The following is a 19,572-nucleotide window of genomic DNA, read 5'->3' on the forward strand; positions in this document are numbered from 1 at the left end:
GCTGCAGTGGAGCAGGGACTGTTCTCACAGTTCCAGGGCAGAGAAGAAAGCTTGTGGTCACTTGCAGACCAGAGCACAAGTCAGGAGAGTAGTAAATACAGAAATCCTTTCCTAATTGCTTTTTTAATTCTAATGCCTTCTCCCTGTTAATTACTTCCCATTTATCCTGTATATAGTGTTGTGTTTTTTTGTACATAGCCGTTTGCATGCTGTCTCTTCCATTAGATGAGTTCCTTGAGGGCAGAGACTGACTTTTTACCTTTTTTTGTATCCACAGCACTTAGGACAATGTCCAGGACATGGGTGGCATTTAATAAATATTTACTGACTGACTGAGAAAAAGAATCATGGTATCAAATGCTGTAATGAAACTGAAGATAATGTAGACTGAGAAAATCTCATTGAATTTAATATTTAAGAATTCATAATAACCTTTAAGAAAATAATATCTATAAAAGAGTCAAAAGCCAAATTCCAAAAAACAAATAAAATAGCCAATTAATCAATGAAGAAATATTTGTTAAGTGCCTACTACATACCAAGAACCAGTGCTAGGTGCTGGGGATATGAGTATAAAGAACGAAACAATACTTATTAGCACTGAGATTAGATTTTAATGGGAGAATTAAGTATATATAAAAATGCATAAACAGCTCAAATGTAAAGTTAATAAATATATGTATACACATAAAAAAGGACCTCTTCAGTAAGTGAGGACAGAGCAACCGGAGATGCAAAGCTGAGGCCAAAGGAGAACTCCCATGAGAAAGCCCAGGGGTGGTCAGAAAGCACATAGTTGGCAACCATCAAATTTGGAAGTGCAAACCAGTATAGTGCTGCAGTGCTCAGACCTGGAAAACTCAGTTCCATGGACTCAGAGGTCCCTAACACTATGCCTTTAAGATGCAGCACTCTGAATCTCCATGATTCAAGGAAACCAAGAAAGGCTAGAGTAACCTAAAAAAAGTAAATTGATTTTAATTGAAAGGAGCTGTATAATGATACAGTATTAAATTTTAGAACAGGGAGAAGAAACAAACAAGCATTCCTTCACAATTTTAATGTCTTCAAAGGGTATTGAGGAATTGAAATAAGAAAAACAGAGATCCTAAGGGTGGAGTGGTTTTGTTCTCAGAATTTCTAAGAGGGGAAAATTATAAGAGGGAAAAGAGAAGGGTAAGTATAAGGAATATACTAGTATTGAAAAGAGTTAGAAGGGAGTAGAACTTGATTTCTCATAACCGGAATGTACAGAAATATGAACCCCAAAGTACTGAAAGTGGGCATCAGATAAACCTCACTTTTATCTTTGTCCATCTGAAATGTAACAAAGGAGAGTTGAACACACTCAGAATTTGGTGTAGAAATGTGTGACATTAGCCAAGAAACTAGAAAAGCAGGATTAAAAGGGAGGGTAATACCAGGGAAAGCATAATCGGTCAGTTTTTAAACACCTTCTGTGTACCAGGCATTGTACAGCAAGCAGAACAACTTCCTATTCCTTACAGCCCCTTAGACACCTGGAGAATGGCTAAACGAATTGTGGTAATGTGGATGAAATAGAATATTGTTGCATAATAAGAAGTAATGAAAGAGATACTTTCAGAGGATCCTGGGTAGTATGGACTGATGCTGAAGGAAGTGAGCAGAAGCAAAACAACTTATACAATGGCAGCAACATTGTCAAGAACAACTTTGACAAACTTAACACTACTTTTAGTAGTAGCAGTACTACCACCACCACCACCAAACATGTATGTAGAGCTTACTATGTGCCAGGAACTGTGCTAAGCACTTTATAATTGTTAATTATAACCAATCATGTCTCCAAAGGATCTATCTATGCAGACAGACATTTTTATACATGGACAATGTGTGGATTTATTTTACTTGTTACAAGGATTTTTCTCCCTCTTTCTTTTCCTCCATTTTTGCTGATGGGTAGAGGAAATAGTAATGCTAGGGGCAGCTAGGTGGCACAGTGGATAGAGCACCGGCCCTGGAGTCAGAAGGACCTGAGTTCAAATCTGAACTCAGACACTTAACACTTACTAGCTGTATGACCCTGGGCAAGTCACTTAATCCCAATTGCCTCACCAAAAAAAAAAAAAAAAAAAGGAAAGAAAGAAAAAAGAAATAGTAATGCCAAAATAAAAAGGTCACACTAATATTTTTTTTTTAATTCACAGAAGAGAACAGAAGGGGGGTCAGAAGGAAGAACAGACAATAAGGGCAATTTTGAAAATAACATGCAGAATGTATTATATATTTAAAAATCAACCTATATGAAATGGAGATTCATGATTTCATATACAATCCTCTTTTTTGTTCTCTGTAGATGGAAATTCAAATTTTTGTATGTTTTAAGATCAGAATAAAAGAAAATGAAAAGTTTATTAGAGAGCAGTTTTAGCTGAATAGTGATATCAAAAGTCATTTGAATAGGGTTGAAGAATGGAGTGAATGTAGACAACCTTTTCAAAGAGTTTGGTTGAGAAAGGGAGGTCAGACCTAGAGTACAATACCTTGAAATAAATAAGTGGATTATGAGGGATCCAAGGGAGTGAGTCTTTCTATGATTATAGTTATGAAAAGATAAGAAACATAAGGTGATGCCTTGAGGAAACTGCAGTATAAATGAGAGAGTTTTGTGGACAGGGAATTCTCAGCCATGAATCTAGAGCAGAAAAGAAGCCAGTATATAGGAAGAGTTTGAAGATTCAAGTGAGCCAAGCTACTGGAAGAAGGGAGATGGGATGGAGGGAATAGAGTGACTTTGATAAGGAAAAGAACCAACTCTTCCTCATTGATTGGAATATAGATGATTAATAGGTAAAGATAAAATATAGTTTCGAGATATAGAGTAAGGAAGATTAATGAGCTCATAAGGATATGCTTGATCTTGTCAGCCATGTAAGCTACTGATAGTCATGGAGATAATGTTGGAGGCAGGAGGAGTTTTCAAGTGGAGAAGTCTCTATTTTTGCTGGTCTCAAATCACCAAGCCTATGGATAATCACAGGCTTGTGCCCCAGCTTTATCTTAAAAGGCCTATCAAAGGGGCAGCTAGGTGGCATAGTAGATAGAGCACTGGCCCTGGAGTCAGGAGTACCTGAGTCCAAATCCGGCCTCAAATGCTTGACACGTACTAGATGTGTGACCTTAGGCAAGTCACTTAACCCCAATTGCCTCACCAAAAAAAAAAAAAAAAGGCCTATCAATGGAGAGAGATTTGATAGATATTTGGTAGACTAAAGGAAGTTACAAATTTATTAAGTGGTAAACCAACTCATTTGATATTTTTAAATAAAAAAGATGTTTAAAGCAGTCAGACAATAAACATTTACTGGGCTTTTACTATTTGAAAAACAAATCAATAAGAATAATTGGGAAGATATTAGGGAGAAACTCAAAAGAATTAGAAAACATGATCCCTGCCCATGGGAAGATTATAATTTAATTGTCAAGAATCAGTCCTAGAATATCCTTAAAACTGTCTTCTACATCACAAACCTCCTCTGTATATATATGACCTATTTCAGCTTTCCTTTCTATTTGCTTCCTTTAAAAACATTGTATTTGTACATAGAGCACACTGAAGGCTATACTGTCAAAATCTAAATGTAGTGGCCAACTGTCATTGATGGGGAAAACTGTTTAAAAAATCTTAATGGATCTTTACATTTTTTACCTATTTATTACCCTTGTATCTTCATCCTGAATGCTCTCTGGATGATATGGCTCGAATACGTCTCTTGCCAACCATTCTATAAAGCAGGGGTGTCAAACGTGCAGCCCACAAAAAAAAAAAAGATACAATATGAAATAGATGTTAATTTGTGGTTTTCTAAGTCAAAGTACAGCCCACAGGAATCTGTTTCTATTTGAGTTTGAGACTACTGCTGTAAGCTATATTTGCTTCCACCACTTTTTGTTGTTTTAAGAGAAACTACTGCTTATAATCTTTAACCAACTTTATGTAATAAAAGTTAAGATTAAGTTTACATTAAAAACTTGTGATGCTGCTCTGTCTCTCTACTTGTCAAAATTCTTTGCTGGCTAAGGAGTTTCTAGGTTCCTTTGGGCTCCTTGTAGTGAATGATTTATATTGTTTTAATCTCCCTTAGTAAACAGTGATAGTCTGTGTAAAAAACTATTTTATTTATTCCAAATTTTTCAGAACCCATAGCTTGTTTAAAGGTCAGTTATCACTCACTTTTATTTTTCTAGTCCTGTATTGTTCAGAAAATGCTGTTTGGTATGGATGGATAGTCCGATAAGTTGTTCGTATATCTCATATGTATGTGTGCGTGTGTGTATATAGTATAGCATATACGAGTACTTACATCTCAGAGAGAAACTGCAGAATAATAATTAATTGGACCCAAAATTTATTAAGAGGAAAAGAGCAGAATATACTAAATTTGAGTAGTGAAGGGCTTTTAATTGCCCCCAACTTTTTTTAACACCAATATTTTTTCAAGAGCTGGGTCACAAGAGCCAGCAATGGATCATCCATGTGTTCTACTGGTATCTTTGCAAAATCAAGAGAAAGCAAGAAAGCCTCAGGCACATTGGACCTCGCTCTGTGGAAGCTGTAGAAATGCATGGACAAGAGTAGCAAGAGTAGCAGCCTTTTTCTGAGGGGGTGGGGGGACAGAGGAAGAAGATGCATAGACATATATGAATAGGCAGTGATCTGTATTAGTGAATGGAACATTCATATTTATTTATGCTATTTTCATCTATTTGAATACTCTTTTTGTGTTGTTATATACAGATGAATCATGTACCACAATCTCTGAATATGGGTATGGATCACCCTAAAGGTAAATGAAGGGATATATGATAGGTACAAATATGTTGGAGCATATTATTAAGAAATAATTGTATACATACAACATATAGCATAAAATGTTATCAAAGAGAATCAGGGCCAGAAGAAAAAGCTGGTTATCCAACAAAAATTAAAGATAAAAATATGGCTAGCTTGTGCACTCCTCTGGTATTTATTATATCAAGAAATCCAGGGCATCACATCCAGCGTGTTAAGTAGATTCCCCCATGAAAGAATTATGGGAAAACATATACAAGAGTTATATAAGATGAGAAGGTATAAATGGGTTTCTTTCTTTTTTCCTATAATCTAAAATTTCTTTTCAATATTTATTTCATTTCTAAAAAATTAATTTATCTTATTTTCAGGTCCATATTTTCTACCTCTCCCTTCCTCTTCATTTCTTTTTTAAAAAATATTTTATTTGTCTTAATCAGTCAAGATCCAATTTTTCACCCTCCCACTTCAACCCCACCCTCACCCCAATTGAGAAAGGAGGAAAAACAAATCCATTACAAATATGTTGTAGTCAAGCAAAGCAAATTCTCACACTGGCCATACCCCGCCCTCCCCCCCCAATTAAAAAAAGGCCTCAGTCTACACTCTGAGTCTATCACCTCTCTATTTGACATGTTTCATCACATGTCCTCTGGAATTGTGGCAGGTCACTGTATTGATCAGAGTCCCTAAGTCTTTCACAGTTGTTTGTCCTTATACTATTGTTATTATTGTATAAATTGTTCTCCTGCTTCTGCTCATTTCACTTTGCATCAGTTCATACAAGTCTTCACATGTTTTTGTTAAACTATCATCATCATTTCTTACAGCACAGTAGTCTTCCATCATATTCATATATAATAACTTGATCAGCCATTTCCCAACTAATGGGCACCCCTGAGCTGCCAATTCTGTCACCACAAAAAGAGCTACCATAAATAGTTTTGTACATATGGACTCTCTTTCTTTGATCTCTTTGGGCAAGTCCTAGTAGTGGTATTGCTGAATCAAAGGTATCAGTGGGTTTCAATCTGCACTTCAGGAGGAAGTACTTTCATCAGTAAGATCAAAGATCTAGTGAAGTACATAATTAAGAAGAGAGAATATTAATATATGAAACAACTAAAGGAAAGACCAATACAGCAAGGATTTATGATTTGTCAAATATCTATGATCTCAGGGGTGTGGGACCTCTTTCAACCAATGAATACCACAATGAAAACTGCCTGAGACTCAATGGATAGAGTGTGGAACTTGGAGTTATGAAGATCTGAGTTCTAATCCTACCTCAGATATTTACTAGCTCTATGACCCTGTTTGAGTTACTTGACCTCTCTGCCTCAGTTTCCTTATCTGTAAAGTGGAGAAAATAATAACACCTGCCTCACAGGGTTGTCAAAAGGATCAAATGAAATAACATGTAAAGTACTTTGGAAACCTTAAAGTGCTATATACATGATAGCTATTTTGAAGACAGATAGGTAGACAAAGTAGATAGTCTAGAACTTGGTGTCAGGAAAACCAGAGATCAAATTATGCTTCAGACAATTACTAGCTGGGTGCCCTTGGGGAAGTTACTAAACTTCTCTTTGACACAGTTTCCTCATCTTCAGAATGTGGATACTACTTCACAAAGTTGTAGTGAGGATCAAATGAGATAACATGTAAAGCACTTTGCAAGCTTTGAATGACTATATATACATGTGTGTGTGTATATATATAAATATACACACATATACACATATACTATATAGATAATATATAAGTATATGCCATATACCATATATACCATATATTACTATAGTTATATGTGTAGTAATAAATACATGCTATATATAGTAATATATAATGATAATATAATAACACTAACTGTTATTATACAAATAATAGTGGAGCTATGTGAAGCCAAGTCTTTCTGATGCCATCATTCTATCTATTATAATATGATCCCCAACAAAGCAATATAAAAGGAGTCAATTTAATATAAGGAATTGAGAAAATGGGAAAGCAGCATTCTAGAAGATATGTCTCTACTCATCAATATGTGACTTTAAGGATAAAAGAGATAAGGTTGAATATGAGGTATGGAACAAAAAAATAAGAAATTATTTTCTTACAAGGAACAAATTTACTTCACTGAATTAAAAAAGTACACTGAAATTATATGTTGAGGCAAATCATAGCCAAATGAAACCAAGATGAAGATAAGTCAATTTATATCAATATCCAATCATTTTATATCCTATTTTTTCTCGAGGGAAAAAAACTGAAAACCCTTAGACCAATTCTTCAGTCTCACATGACTTTTGAAAAAACATCACAAGGGGGCAGCTAGGTGGTGCAGTGGATAGAGCACTGGCCCTAGAGTCAGGAGGGTCTGAGTTCAAGTCCAGCCTCAGACACTTGACACTAGCTGTGTGACCCTGGGCAAGTCACTTAACCCCAATTGCCTCACCAAAAAATAAAGAAAGAAAACCCCATCATAAATATTAAAATATTAAATATTAAGGTCTCACAAGATAAAAAAAGTGACTATAAATATCTGTATATATTAGATATTTTCACTAAATTTCTACTCCAAATCCTTATTTTATTTTGGGAGAGCCTCTCTATAAGAACTCTCTAAATTGACAGCAATGGAACACAAGCTCTAAAAGGTCCTATTAGGCTAAAAAGTGTAGGGAAGACCTATATTTTGAGGACCTATCTAGCTAACTGCTACAGACGGCTCAGTGGATACAGAACTGGGCCTAAAGTCAGAAAGACCCAAGTTCAAACGTGACTTCAAACACTTACTAAGTGTGGGACCCTGGGCAAGTCATTTAACCTCTGTTTGCCTTAATTCACTGTAGAAGGAAATGGTGAACTACTTCAGTATCTCTGCAAAGAAAACTCCATGGATAATATTGGCATGCTATGGTTCAGAGTCACAAAGAACTGAAGATGACTGAATGGCTCAACAACTAGCTAACTGCACAAAGGCTCTTTCTCAGGAATTTGGTTAAGTGGTGTTAATTTTTTTTAGCCACAGCAACTCATTAAGACACAAGCTGAATATAATCTGGATTAATGAAGCACATATGCAAAGCAATTAAGTCACAAATCTTTTGAAATATTGAAGTAAAAAGTAAATATTTGTCTTTTAGAGCCTGCTATATATCTTAGGAATCAAAGAAGTTTTCCACTGTTGTATGGTGGTAATATTTAGATCAAACAAATTATTGCTTCATTGAAGATATTAAATAAGAGTTAATAAAGCAAAGGAAAAACAGAGAATGCCAAATTCCTCTCAAGAAAAAGCTTACATAGTAGAAAAATGACTTATTTTTCAATCTGCACATTCGAAAGTAAGATCCCACTTTTATGTGTATTTATTCTTTTACCAAAAAAGGGACCAGAGACTAATGCAGAGTTAGAAGAAATTCTGTGAAGAAAAGAGGGGATGATATTACAGCAACATTAAGAGTAAAAAAGCCAAATTTTAAAACTTTCTTTATATATTTTAATCTTCCTCCCAGACCCTAAAGTGTGAATATCTCCAAAGAGCCTACCCTATTCTCTCATGACTCTCTAAACTTTTCCTTTTGGCAATCTGATCCAAACCTATGGTTTCAATTATTGGCTTTTTGTTAATAATCTCCAAATCTTTATCTCTTAAGCTACACACCAGTATTTTTAATTCTGTAGATTTCTTTTAGCACCTCAAATTTAACATATCCAAAACCAAACTCATCTTCTCTCAAACTCTGATTTCTTGATTTTTATTAATAACAACATTATTCTCTCATTCATCTAAGCTTGAAACCTCAGACTACATTTTTTTTTTACTTCACCCCACATTCAATTGGGTGCAAGGTTCTCTGAATTCTACTTCATAAATATTTTTTTGTATCTAACTTCTACTTCCAGTTTCATTCAGGCTCTCACTACCATTCACTATGACTATTACAATGGTCTTGAAACTTGTTTCCCTTCAGTTTCCAATCCATTTTATCCACCATTCCCAAAGCAATCTTCCTAATTTACAGATCTGATAACCTTACCTTCCCACCTAAAAAAAAAAAAAGTCAATTGTAACTTACTGCCTATTAAGTAAAGTTCAAACCTCTTGGTCTAGCATATAAATCACTCACAAATGCATCCACTCTATTTTTCTATCCATGTTCTACTCTCCTTATAGATCAAAAATGAATTATTCGTCATTCCCTAAAATCAAGCTCCTTTTCCTGCTCCAATGTTCTCACTCATACCAGTCTTCATACCTGAAATTCATACTTCCTCCCTTTCCCATTCATGTCTGCCTGCTGAAATCTCTATGCTCTTTAAGTTGACTTTAGTCAAAAATATTTATTAAGCACTTACCATATCAGTACTATTATTAATACTACCATAGTACTTCATGATGCCATGAAGTGATCATAGAAGTTCATTTCCCCCAAGTTGAAAATAATGTCTTTTTCCCTGAATGTCTCATAGCATTCAATGCCTCTCCAATGCACTAGTTATATTCTATTATCTATTAAATTACTTGGATCTCCTCCTTATCATCTTTATTTGACTGGCTTTTCCATGAGGGAATAGATTATATCTTTCCATTCTGATATCTCAGTATCTAGCACAGGTCTAAAAGAATGGATGCTTTGTAAATGTTTACTGAAACCTTTGGATTATTAAGACCTCCATATATTAATAGCATTTTTAAAATATTTATTTTGAAATTCAGTATGTTTTTGAAAGCCTATGTTTTCATCTCAAGATCACCTATACATACATTTGTCATTGGGGGTCACTGTCACTTCTCAGGTGAGTAACAGAAAAAAAAAAAAGAATGTCAATGGATCAGAACTATCTCAAGTTTAGCAATTAATTACAAAGATCCTTAGTCATAACCAGTGATTACAATTTTAACACTTTATAGAGTATTAATAAAAAAGCAATGCTTCTCAATATCTTCCATATTGATTAGTACCTTGTTAAAGAACTTAGAATTTTCATTTATAGTTCTTCTTTTAAAATGTATAGAGTGAAATTTTTAAAATAGTGTTATCTGTTGACACTTAACAAAAGAGTATGACCGAGAATTGTTCCCAAGTCTTTCATGTAAGTCCCTATATATAAGTAGGTCAATAATATCAGTACTGATCTCCTTTCTTCATTGCCACCACCAATATCTCTTAGGAACACCCTTCCCTCAGTAATAAACTAAACAAGTACAGGCAATTACTATGATCAAAATACTTTGTAAATGAAACAATCCCTATCCTCAAAGAAATTACAATCTGCTAAGGGAAATGAGACGTACCCAAATCACCATAAAAATAAAACAAGAGCCTGAGTGGAAAAGACAAAGGGCTAAAAGGGTTCTGAGAGAGAAGAGATCACTTCTCAGATACTGAGAGATCAAGGAAGTCTTCCCAGAGCATCTGAGCAACCCTGGAGCATGCTAAAGATTCCAAAAAACATCAATTACCATTCTCATTTTGTTTCCAAACGGACTTTAGTACTTTGTTCTTGACCAATCTCTATCATTGTTCTCCCCTTTACAGTGTTACAATTTAAGAAAGCATGTTTCCACTAAAAGTGGCTTCAGAACACTTTGGGGTTCAAAATATATTGACAAAACCAATAAAAGGTGCTGAAGGCTATCTGGTGAGACTATCCCTGGACATTCTGAATACAGAAAAACATCAAGCCTATGTTTACATTGAGAAAACTGACATGTAATACAATACCTGCATTATTTCATATTTAGTATTTTAGAAAGGAAAATATTAGCAATAAAAGCTTCTACTGGAATCACTACTCACACTGTACATCCCACCAGGTTTCCACAGAATGCATATTTTTAAATGCTAGTATATACTTCACATTCTCTTTGGGATACTGAAAACTAAGTCATTTGCCAACTTTTTTATTATATCCAAAGGGATTTCGTTCTGCTGATGCCCCTATAACCCTACGTCAGTTTAAGTACAGCAGGAATAATACTCAGACAACGGCACTTAAGCCCTAACTGCTTTTTTCCTTATGAAACTTGAACAACCTGAAGAACTTCAAAGATCTTTTGCTTCTGTATTACACTATTATGTTGTAGTCTAAAAAGTGTAAGGTACTCATGTAAATTTTGATTCTAATGATTCTAACAGTGACTCCAGTGTGTCACTGATATAGAGCCTCCAGAAGTTAATGAAAGAATTAGAGAAAAGAAGCAACATAGAAGGAATGCAGCAACCTCAGGGGGTTCCTCTCCAGGTAAGTCTCCTTGAAGGAAATCTTCTTTGGATGTTTGGGAGCCCTCTGAGAGAGCAAGGACTCAAGAGAAATTTCCAAATTAACATTAATAAGGCTGTAAATGAGATGACTAATTTTGTAATGAGTTAAATAAATGAAAATATATTCCTCAGATGTGTGCCTTTTCAACAACATGGGAATTCTAAGATGTGATATGTGAGGAAATTACCAGATTTATTTTTTTAAAATGGCCATTTTATATAGCTTACCATGCTGTTTGGATTTCTTTTTCTTCTTCTTCTTCTTCTTTTGTTTTGGCCTGAAATGATCTTTATCTCTTTTCTCCTTTCTCTCTTTATCCTTTTCTTTCTTCTTACCTGAATGACACAAGAGAACATTATAATAGTTATTATCAGTCCTAGAATTTTTCCTTTTTGGTTAATCGAAATATAACATTTAAGTTATAATCAGCTATTCCAGTCACCTGCCCAGAGAAGAATTAAATTAATCTGTTGGTGCCATAAGTCTAGATTTCCTAATTACCTTATTGAAATATAAGAGAGGGGGCGGCTAGGTGGCTCAGTGGATAAAGCACCAGCCTTGGATTCAGGAGTACCTGAGTTCAAATCCGGCCTTAGACACTTGATTTACTAGCCATGTGACCCTGGGCAAGTCACTTAACCCCCATTGCCCACAAAAAAAAAAAAAAAAAAAAAAAAAAAAAAGAAATATGAGAGGATCTTCATTAGCATTACTGAGAATTACCAACTCCTGAAACCTTGATTTAACATAGACATTAATGTAAATCTTTTTAAAGAGGATAATGATTACTTGATGTTTCAAATTCTCACAATTTGAGAGAACATATTGAGTGGGCTCAGTATTTCTAAATGCAATTTTTAATAAGAAAAACCTTAAAGATATTCCTTGAAAACACAATATAATGTGTCAACACAAAAACTTAGGATTTCTCTTTTTAAAAAACAGAAAAACTAAACTAAATCACTTTCTAGATGACCTTTAAATACTTTCTAGTATGTGCACAAATAGAACAGGGGGAAAAATTACATCCCTGTGGAAGGGTGTTCTTGGAAAATTAAGAAGAGTCTCCTAATAATATACATGTGAAATGTAATTTCATAAGGACACTGAAAGAGAAAGACAATGCTCTAATAAAATTTTGTTCAGTTTTTATAAACAAGTTATTTTTTCAAGTTGTAATTGAATGTTCATTGGTTTTTAGCTTTTAATTAAGTTTACACAGCCACCAACTTTCAATTATTCAGAAGTTACCTAATTAGAGTTTTATCTAGGTCCCTTCTTATGTTTGATTCCCTGCTTTTGACTTAATGTAGCATATCTATTACGGGGGGAAAAAAGGGTAGAAAAAGCTGCTAGATCTCAAAGCAGCCAACTCTTGTCTGAAAAGTTTAGTGTAAAAGAAGGCTGAGGAAAATAATTTAAATGGAGTTTTGGAAATATCTGTGGATTTCACTCTCTCTACTCTTCCAGGCACCTGAAATCCCATAGTTGATAGTCATATTTAAACATCACATGTTTGTGTTTTGTCATTGTCTGCAGAAAAAAAGCTTTGGATTTGTTTTAAGCATGTGTATAATATTTATTTAAAACCCAAAATTATATTTGGAGTGGAAGTTATCCTTTTCCTCTAAATCATTGAGCTCCTTGTTTTTCCCTCTAATCTCAGCATCTTTCATCTCTGCACACCATTAGAAATAAAACCTAACGTGCATCTGATATTTCTCAACTTCCAATCCGATCATCTTCACTATCTCTGGTGATTCTCAAAATGCCATTTTATAGCCCCAAATGTTCTTGATTTAATTTTCTATGTCCTTGTTACAGAGCAGTGCATAGGTGGTTAAGTGTAGAAAGTAGGACAAGGAGCAGATGAATGCTGGGATACTGCATGATTAGCTGAGACACCACCTTTTCTAAAGTGTTCTAGGATGCCCACTTATTTTCAGTGACAGAAGCCCATATCTAGATAGATAAAGTCCCCCATTCCCATTGTTTAAACTTTTTTTTCTCTTTAAAAAAATACTAAAACAGATGAAAACTTACACCTAAAAGAGCATAACAGGTAAAAAGTAAGGGGCAGGCTATGCTCTCCCTTTCTCTCAAGCTTTAGGCTTTTGCTTAAATATTATTTTCTGTTCATACCAAATGTCGTTGAACTTTTCTCTTCCAATTTCACTTTTTTTTCTGTTTTCAATACTCCTGTGGGTTTGGGGTAGGGGGGGAAAAACAACATATAAAGTTTAGTGGGACAGAATGATGTAGAGTTCTTTCTTTCCAGTATTTCACAGTACTATCAACATAAAGCCTTTTTTAAAGTGCTACCTTATTTTACTGAAATAAGCACTAACAACAAATTTTTTTTTAGTTTACTCAAAAATAAATATGGGTATGCTTTAGAAAAAAATTATATAATTATTAAACTGTACCAAAATGATTTATCACAGAATTCCTTTAAATTGAAAACTCCCGATGTTTTATGTTTTTCCTAAATCTTCTGGATATCAGGGTGAAAACTGAGTAGTGTAAAGGAGAAAAAGGTAGAAAGAAAAAGACAAAGGGAGAAAAAGAAGGATGGAGGGAGGAAGAGAAAGAATGGAAGAAGAAAAGAAAGAGGAGAGGAGGGTAAGGAGACATGGGAGAAAGAGAAAGGAAGAAAGAAAAATGAAGAAGGGGAAACAGATGAGGGAGGGGAGACAGAGAGAGAGAGAGAGACAGGAAGTGAGGGGAGAAAAAGAGACAGGATGAGAAAAGAGAGACAGACATTCACTGTCCTTCAGAATTTGGTTAGGGAAATGTAAGATATTTATTTTTGTTTATTTTTTCCCCACATAGCTGCATATATCTGCTTAAATGCATACTGCCTTTTCATAATAAAAATTAAGTCAGTATGGATGTTCAGACCATCCAGACTAAGTATCACATGTAACATACTAAAGAATAAATGCATATTTTTTAAAAAACATTTCAAAATTAAATTAAAATTTAGTCTATAAACACCTAAAACAAACCTGAATTTTCAAACCCCATTACAAATGTCACCATGGGCCTTGATACCTATTTACACTATTTAAAAAAAAAATGCAAATAGGGGCAGCTAGGTGGCACTGTGGATAAAGCACTGGCCCTGAATTTAGGGGGACCTGAGTTCAAATCTGGTCATAGACACTTGACACTTACTAGCTGTGTGACCCTGGGCGTCACTTAACCCTCATTGCCCCGCAAAAATTAAAAAAAAAAAGTTTTTTTAATGCAAATAAAAAACCTAAACATTTATTCACTCTCAGGTACTAAAATTACTATTATTCTTCAACACTGGGGCTTTTATTAATTCCAAATATATTTTGGTCACATTTAAGGGCAAATATTGAATCTCAATAACTAAAGTAAGATGTGGCAGGGTGGATAAAGAACATAACATGGAACTAGGGAGACCCGGGTTCAAATCCAAATCATCATGTAGCTCCTCAGTCCCTCCCAGGCAACTGTTTCTAGAGTTTGAGCAGGTGTTGATTTGCACTGGCAGAGGGAATTCCCTTTACTACTGAAATTCAAAGACTGATGCTCTCCTTCCTAAATGGCCCCTCAATAACCTAAAACACATTTAACTAAGTGTCCTAACTTATACTAAATGTTTTTTTGGTAAAAGTAAAATGCATTTTTAAAAATCACTATATGTTGAGAGAGATGTAACTTTATTAATATACATCCAGAGCTGCAAAGAAAAATTATGTATGTATGTATGTATATATGTATGTATGAACATAGGATTTAGAGCCCTGAAAGAGAATTTAAAGAACTTCTAATCACTCTCATTTTAAAAATGAAGAAACTGGAGTGCAGAAAGATTAATTTTCCCAGAATCATACAAACAATAAGCATGAGATGCACAACTTGAAGCCAGCTCACTTTTGCCTCCCAAGATTTCTCATTTATTAATGTTTATTTCACACAACTCCTTAAAAATCCTGCTGGGATATGAAACCAGAACCTTTTGTGTATTAGATAAGTGCTCTATAATGTAAATATTTATCACTTAAATTTATATTTTAAAAGCAATGGGTACATTCATATTTATATACTTGGCTGGCATAAAAGGTGATATTTCTTTCACCTTACTTCAAACCTCATTAGCTAATCTAAATTAAATAGAAATCCACACGTAAGACAAAAATATAATAGCGCTAAATTAATAGTCCAGAAGCGGTTAATAATTTAAGGAAAAATGATTTTAAGTAATCTATTCTATTGCTTGGGAAGGATATACTTGTGAGAAATCAAGGCAATGATAAATATAGTTATCTATTCTCTACTAAGATTAAAATGTAATAAAAACAAAATGCTATAGCTACTGCCTCTTTCTTTCTCTAAGGTTTACTTCTGTCCCTCAAGGATCTGGGATTTCTTCCATGTGAGTACTCATTCCATTGACATAGGTAGCTTATGTTATCTACAAAAGTAGCTGTAGAAGGGGGCTGCTAGGTGGCACAGTGGTTAAAGCACCGGCCCTGGATTCAAGAGGGCCTGAGTTCAAATGCAGCCGCAGACACTTAACACTTACTAGCTGTGTGACCCTGAGCAAGTCACTTAACCTTCATTGCCCAGCAAAAACAAACAAACAAACAAAAACCAGTAGCTGTAGTCAAAAATTTCAGTAGGTGTGGATATCTAGATGACTTTAACACTTTGCACTCAGTTGGCCTAGTCTTTGGCCTCCAATGATTATACTCTGAATATTCAGAACCTATTTTTCAGTCTCTGGAGAATGATTATAGAAAAGGTAAAAATGAAAATATGACTTTACCAATTCTCTCTTTTGAAGACTATAAGATTTCCTGTTTTTTAACATAACTATATACTCACAAGCAGAATATAATGTGTTGCTTCTTAGTTTCCTAGTCATCATTACTAACAAATATTTATCAATCACATATTATATGACAGGAATAGTGCTATTATAAATCTAGTATTAAAGTTGGCACAATAGCAGGTTTTGAGTTAATGCTACACTTTTAGATAAGACAGTAGTGGATTAAGTTTCTTTATGTGGTCTAGGATAACATCATGAAAAACATCTGAAAGTGTTTTGTCTTAATGAATGGCTTTGAATAGCAGAGGACTAGGTAACTTAAGTCTAAATCAATTAGAGGTTCTTATGAGATAAAAGGATGGAGCCTACATTTTTTTTCCTTTGTTATACATCAGTACTATTAAAATGAAATTTTATGGGTTTGTTTTAGTAAAAAGAAACATAACTTTAAGAAGCAGAAGAAGGAAGGAAACAAATTTTAAAACTCTGTGCCAAGCACTTTACAATTATTATCTCATTTGAGCCTTAAAACAACTTTGGAAGGCAGGTACTATTATTAATCCCATTTTACAATTGTGTAAAATCAGGCCAACAGATGTTGAGTCACTTGCTCATGGTCACAAAGCTAGTATGTGTTTGAGTCTGGATTTGAACTCAGTTCTTGATTTCAGACTCAGCATTCACTATGCCACCCAGCTTCCTCAGCTACTTCAAAAAGAAAACTTTTTTTTTTTTTAAATGAGCAATGCTGGACTTAAAGTCCTGGAATCTTTAATATTAGATATATAGTAGTCTATCTAGGATCTAAGAACAATTTCTCCCAAAAAATTCTTCAGTGCTGCACCATGTGGTTTGGTTCTGGAAGAACTAAATTAACATTCCATGCTATGGTCAAATTTCTGGTCTCTTATCAGAGAGTTCACTAAGAAGATTCCCCAAGGTATTAATTAATCAAAATCATGACTTTATGATTTTGGTCACCAAACGTTTAGAGGGGTCATCAATTCATTAAAAATAAACAACAGCTCATTAGTAGCCAAACATTTTTCAATCTAATAATATCATATGGCACCAGAAATTTCCTAATCAATGAAAGTACTTCTAATATGAAAGTAAAATAAGTCTCCATTTCTTTATCAACTACAATATTCTGAAACTGCACAGAGGTAACCAGTTTCTGACATTTTAGTAACAATTTCTATTTGAAATGGAAGAATAAAGACATGAAAGGGAATTATTCCTTAAAAGAAAAATTCTATTATGATACAAAAATTTTCCAAATAATGTATTAATTTTATCTTTATAGTGATTACTAAGAATAGATGACTGTCACTACCAGGATTATTTGAAAATGTTGTTATATTAATTTCACTACTATTGCTACACAAGTTTTTCTCAAGAAGAAACTTTCAGGTTTAAATAAAAGTATAAGTGATAATTAACAACCACTTTCTAAATACCCAATAAAAAAAGAGGCATGTATTACTATATCCATTCGTTAAGTAGTAAAGGGAACAAGTTAATTGATATATAAGGTCATACTATTAATAAAAGAAAGTTAAGACTAGTATTTAGGTGACCTGCCTACTACTTCAACACTGTATTCACTAAGAAGTCATACTATGAATTAGAAACCTCTGAAATCTGGTTACAGAATATGACATATGAAAACTGATCTTTAAATAGTAATAATATTAACAAAGTGCCTTACAGGCATTATCGCATTTTGATCCTGACAACAACCTTGTTAATCTCCATTTCAGAGAAAACTATTAATTACATTTTCACACTCGTGACTGAATTTTCCTAAAGGTTATAGAGGCCCAAAGCTCAACCAGCCATTTTGCCATAAAGGGAAATTAGAGGAGAAAAGTGGCTGGAGCAGTACATATGCATCAATACTACTAAAAAATTTTTTTTCCAAAAAAGTATCTATAAAAGGATCTTTTTGATCTCAATTATTATAAAAAGATCTATGACATCCTAAACTGGGGAGGGGGGTCATGTGATGGACAAGCAATAAAGGCCATGCTGAATAACAAGGTAGAAAGTAAAAGATTCAGGTAAGAGAATAGATATCCACCTTTTAGAAGAAGAATCTCATTTCAAAAAGTTATAAAGTCTTTTTTTTTAATCAATTAAGAATAAGATCCCAAAATTCTCATATATATGAAAATGTGATCTTGGGCATTATTTAACAATATCAGGATGAAGCTCAAACTAGCTTCAGTTTTTAAGTATTGAAGTCTTATTATCAGCATTTGTAAGAACATACTTTGAAAACAATGAAAGAAGTTTAAAGTCTTTGTGTTTTTCTTTTCATTATACCTGAAAGATAATTATATCTCCATCTCTAGGAAGATAGTCTCAGAAGTGTTCAATTAAATTCCTGATGATAAGCAAGTTTAGAAACAACACAAAATTTAAATGTAAATAGTTACAATGTCTCAGGGACATTTTCTTCTTAAAATTCCCTAGTATCCCCCATTTGTTAAATTATAAGGGACCGGGGCAGCTAGATGGAGCAGTGGATAGAGTACTGGCCCTGGATTCAGGAGGACCTGAGTTCAAACCCAGCCTCAGACGTTTCACACTTACTGGCTGTGTGACCCTGGGCAAGTCACTTAACCCCAGTTGCCTCACCCAAAAAAAAAAAATTATAAGGGACCATCAAAATGAATTTGTATCTTAACAAGTATTAACACATTCTAGGCATTTCTAGAAACAAAATATTCTCTGAGCAAATAAAAGAAGGCAAACATATTGAAGTGGTAAGACATATAGTACAACGCTTTTGTAAGACTGTACTAGAAATTTTGAAATGGAAGCTAAGCTGATACCCAAATAATAAGCAATCCCAAAACAATTCATATTAAAAAAAGGAGGGTGGAAAACTGTGACTCTTAGGCTACAAACTTAAGATTCATAATATGAATAAGCTACTGAGAAAAAGTAATACATTAGCTATCTATTTGTGGCTTTATAGTTGGTTTTATTACAATATAGAATTTTTTGAGAAGGTGTGAAATGATGGATAAAGGGTCAGCCTTAGATTCAGGCAGAACTAGGATCAAGTCTTGGCTTTGACATCATGAGCAAGTCACTTAAGTTCAGAGCACTAGGCAACTTTCTAAGCCTCTAAATTACAGATGCGATTCTCTCGGAGTAAATTTCCTTATCAGAAGTTTTCATGAACTTAAAGGTCTGAATCAAAAAAGAAAAAAAGTTATTTAGGGAAAGTATATCCTATGAGTGATTGTTAACATTTATATCCAAAGACAAAATATAATTTTGATGCATTTATAATATTAAATACCAACAAAATCATAAATTTTGTCCTAGAAGAACCAGAGTCCATTTAGTTCAACCGTCTCTTTTTACAGATGAGAAAACTAAAGGTAAAAGATGTTAAGTGGCCTGTTCAAGGTCACGCAGATAGAAATTATTTGGATGGAGAAAGTATTTGGGTGGAATCTGAACATAGGCCCTCTGGCTTGGAGACAGCATTCTTTATATCATACCATACTCCCTCCAAGTAGGAAGTCTTTAAAGTTTTAACATTTTCCTAATTTAAGAAGCTAACTTTTTTTGTTTGTTTGTTTGTTTGTTTGTTTTTTTGGGGGGGGAGAGGTATTGAGGAGGCAGAGTATTATCTAAT

General features: G+C 34.1%; 1 protein-coding gene across 3 annotated transcripts in view; it reads right to left on the reverse strand.

The window, feature by feature from the left end:
* Positions 1-19,572, reverse strand: part of PHF20L1 (PHD finger protein 20 like 1) — a 126,569-nt gene that overhangs the window by 42,478 nt on the left and 64,519 nt on the right. For all 3 annotated transcript variants that reach the window (XM_043985484.1, XM_043985472.1, XM_043985478.1), the window contains 2 exons: positions 13,250-13,306; positions 11,335-11,442 (listed from right to left, as the gene is read on the reverse strand). In XM_043985484.1, the coding sequence (XP_043841419.1) occupies positions 11,335-11,442; positions 13,250-13,306 (165 nt within the window). The remainder of the gene's footprint in view (positions 1-11,334; positions 11,443-13,249; positions 13,307-19,572) is intronic.

This window comes from Dromiciops gliroides, chromosome 1 (genome assembly GCF_019393635.1).
Source record: "Dromiciops gliroides isolate mDroGli1 chromosome 1, mDroGli1.pri, whole genome shotgun sequence".
Classification (NCBI taxonomy): Eukaryota; Metazoa; Chordata; class Mammalia; order Microbiotheria; family Microbiotheriidae; genus Dromiciops; species Dromiciops gliroides.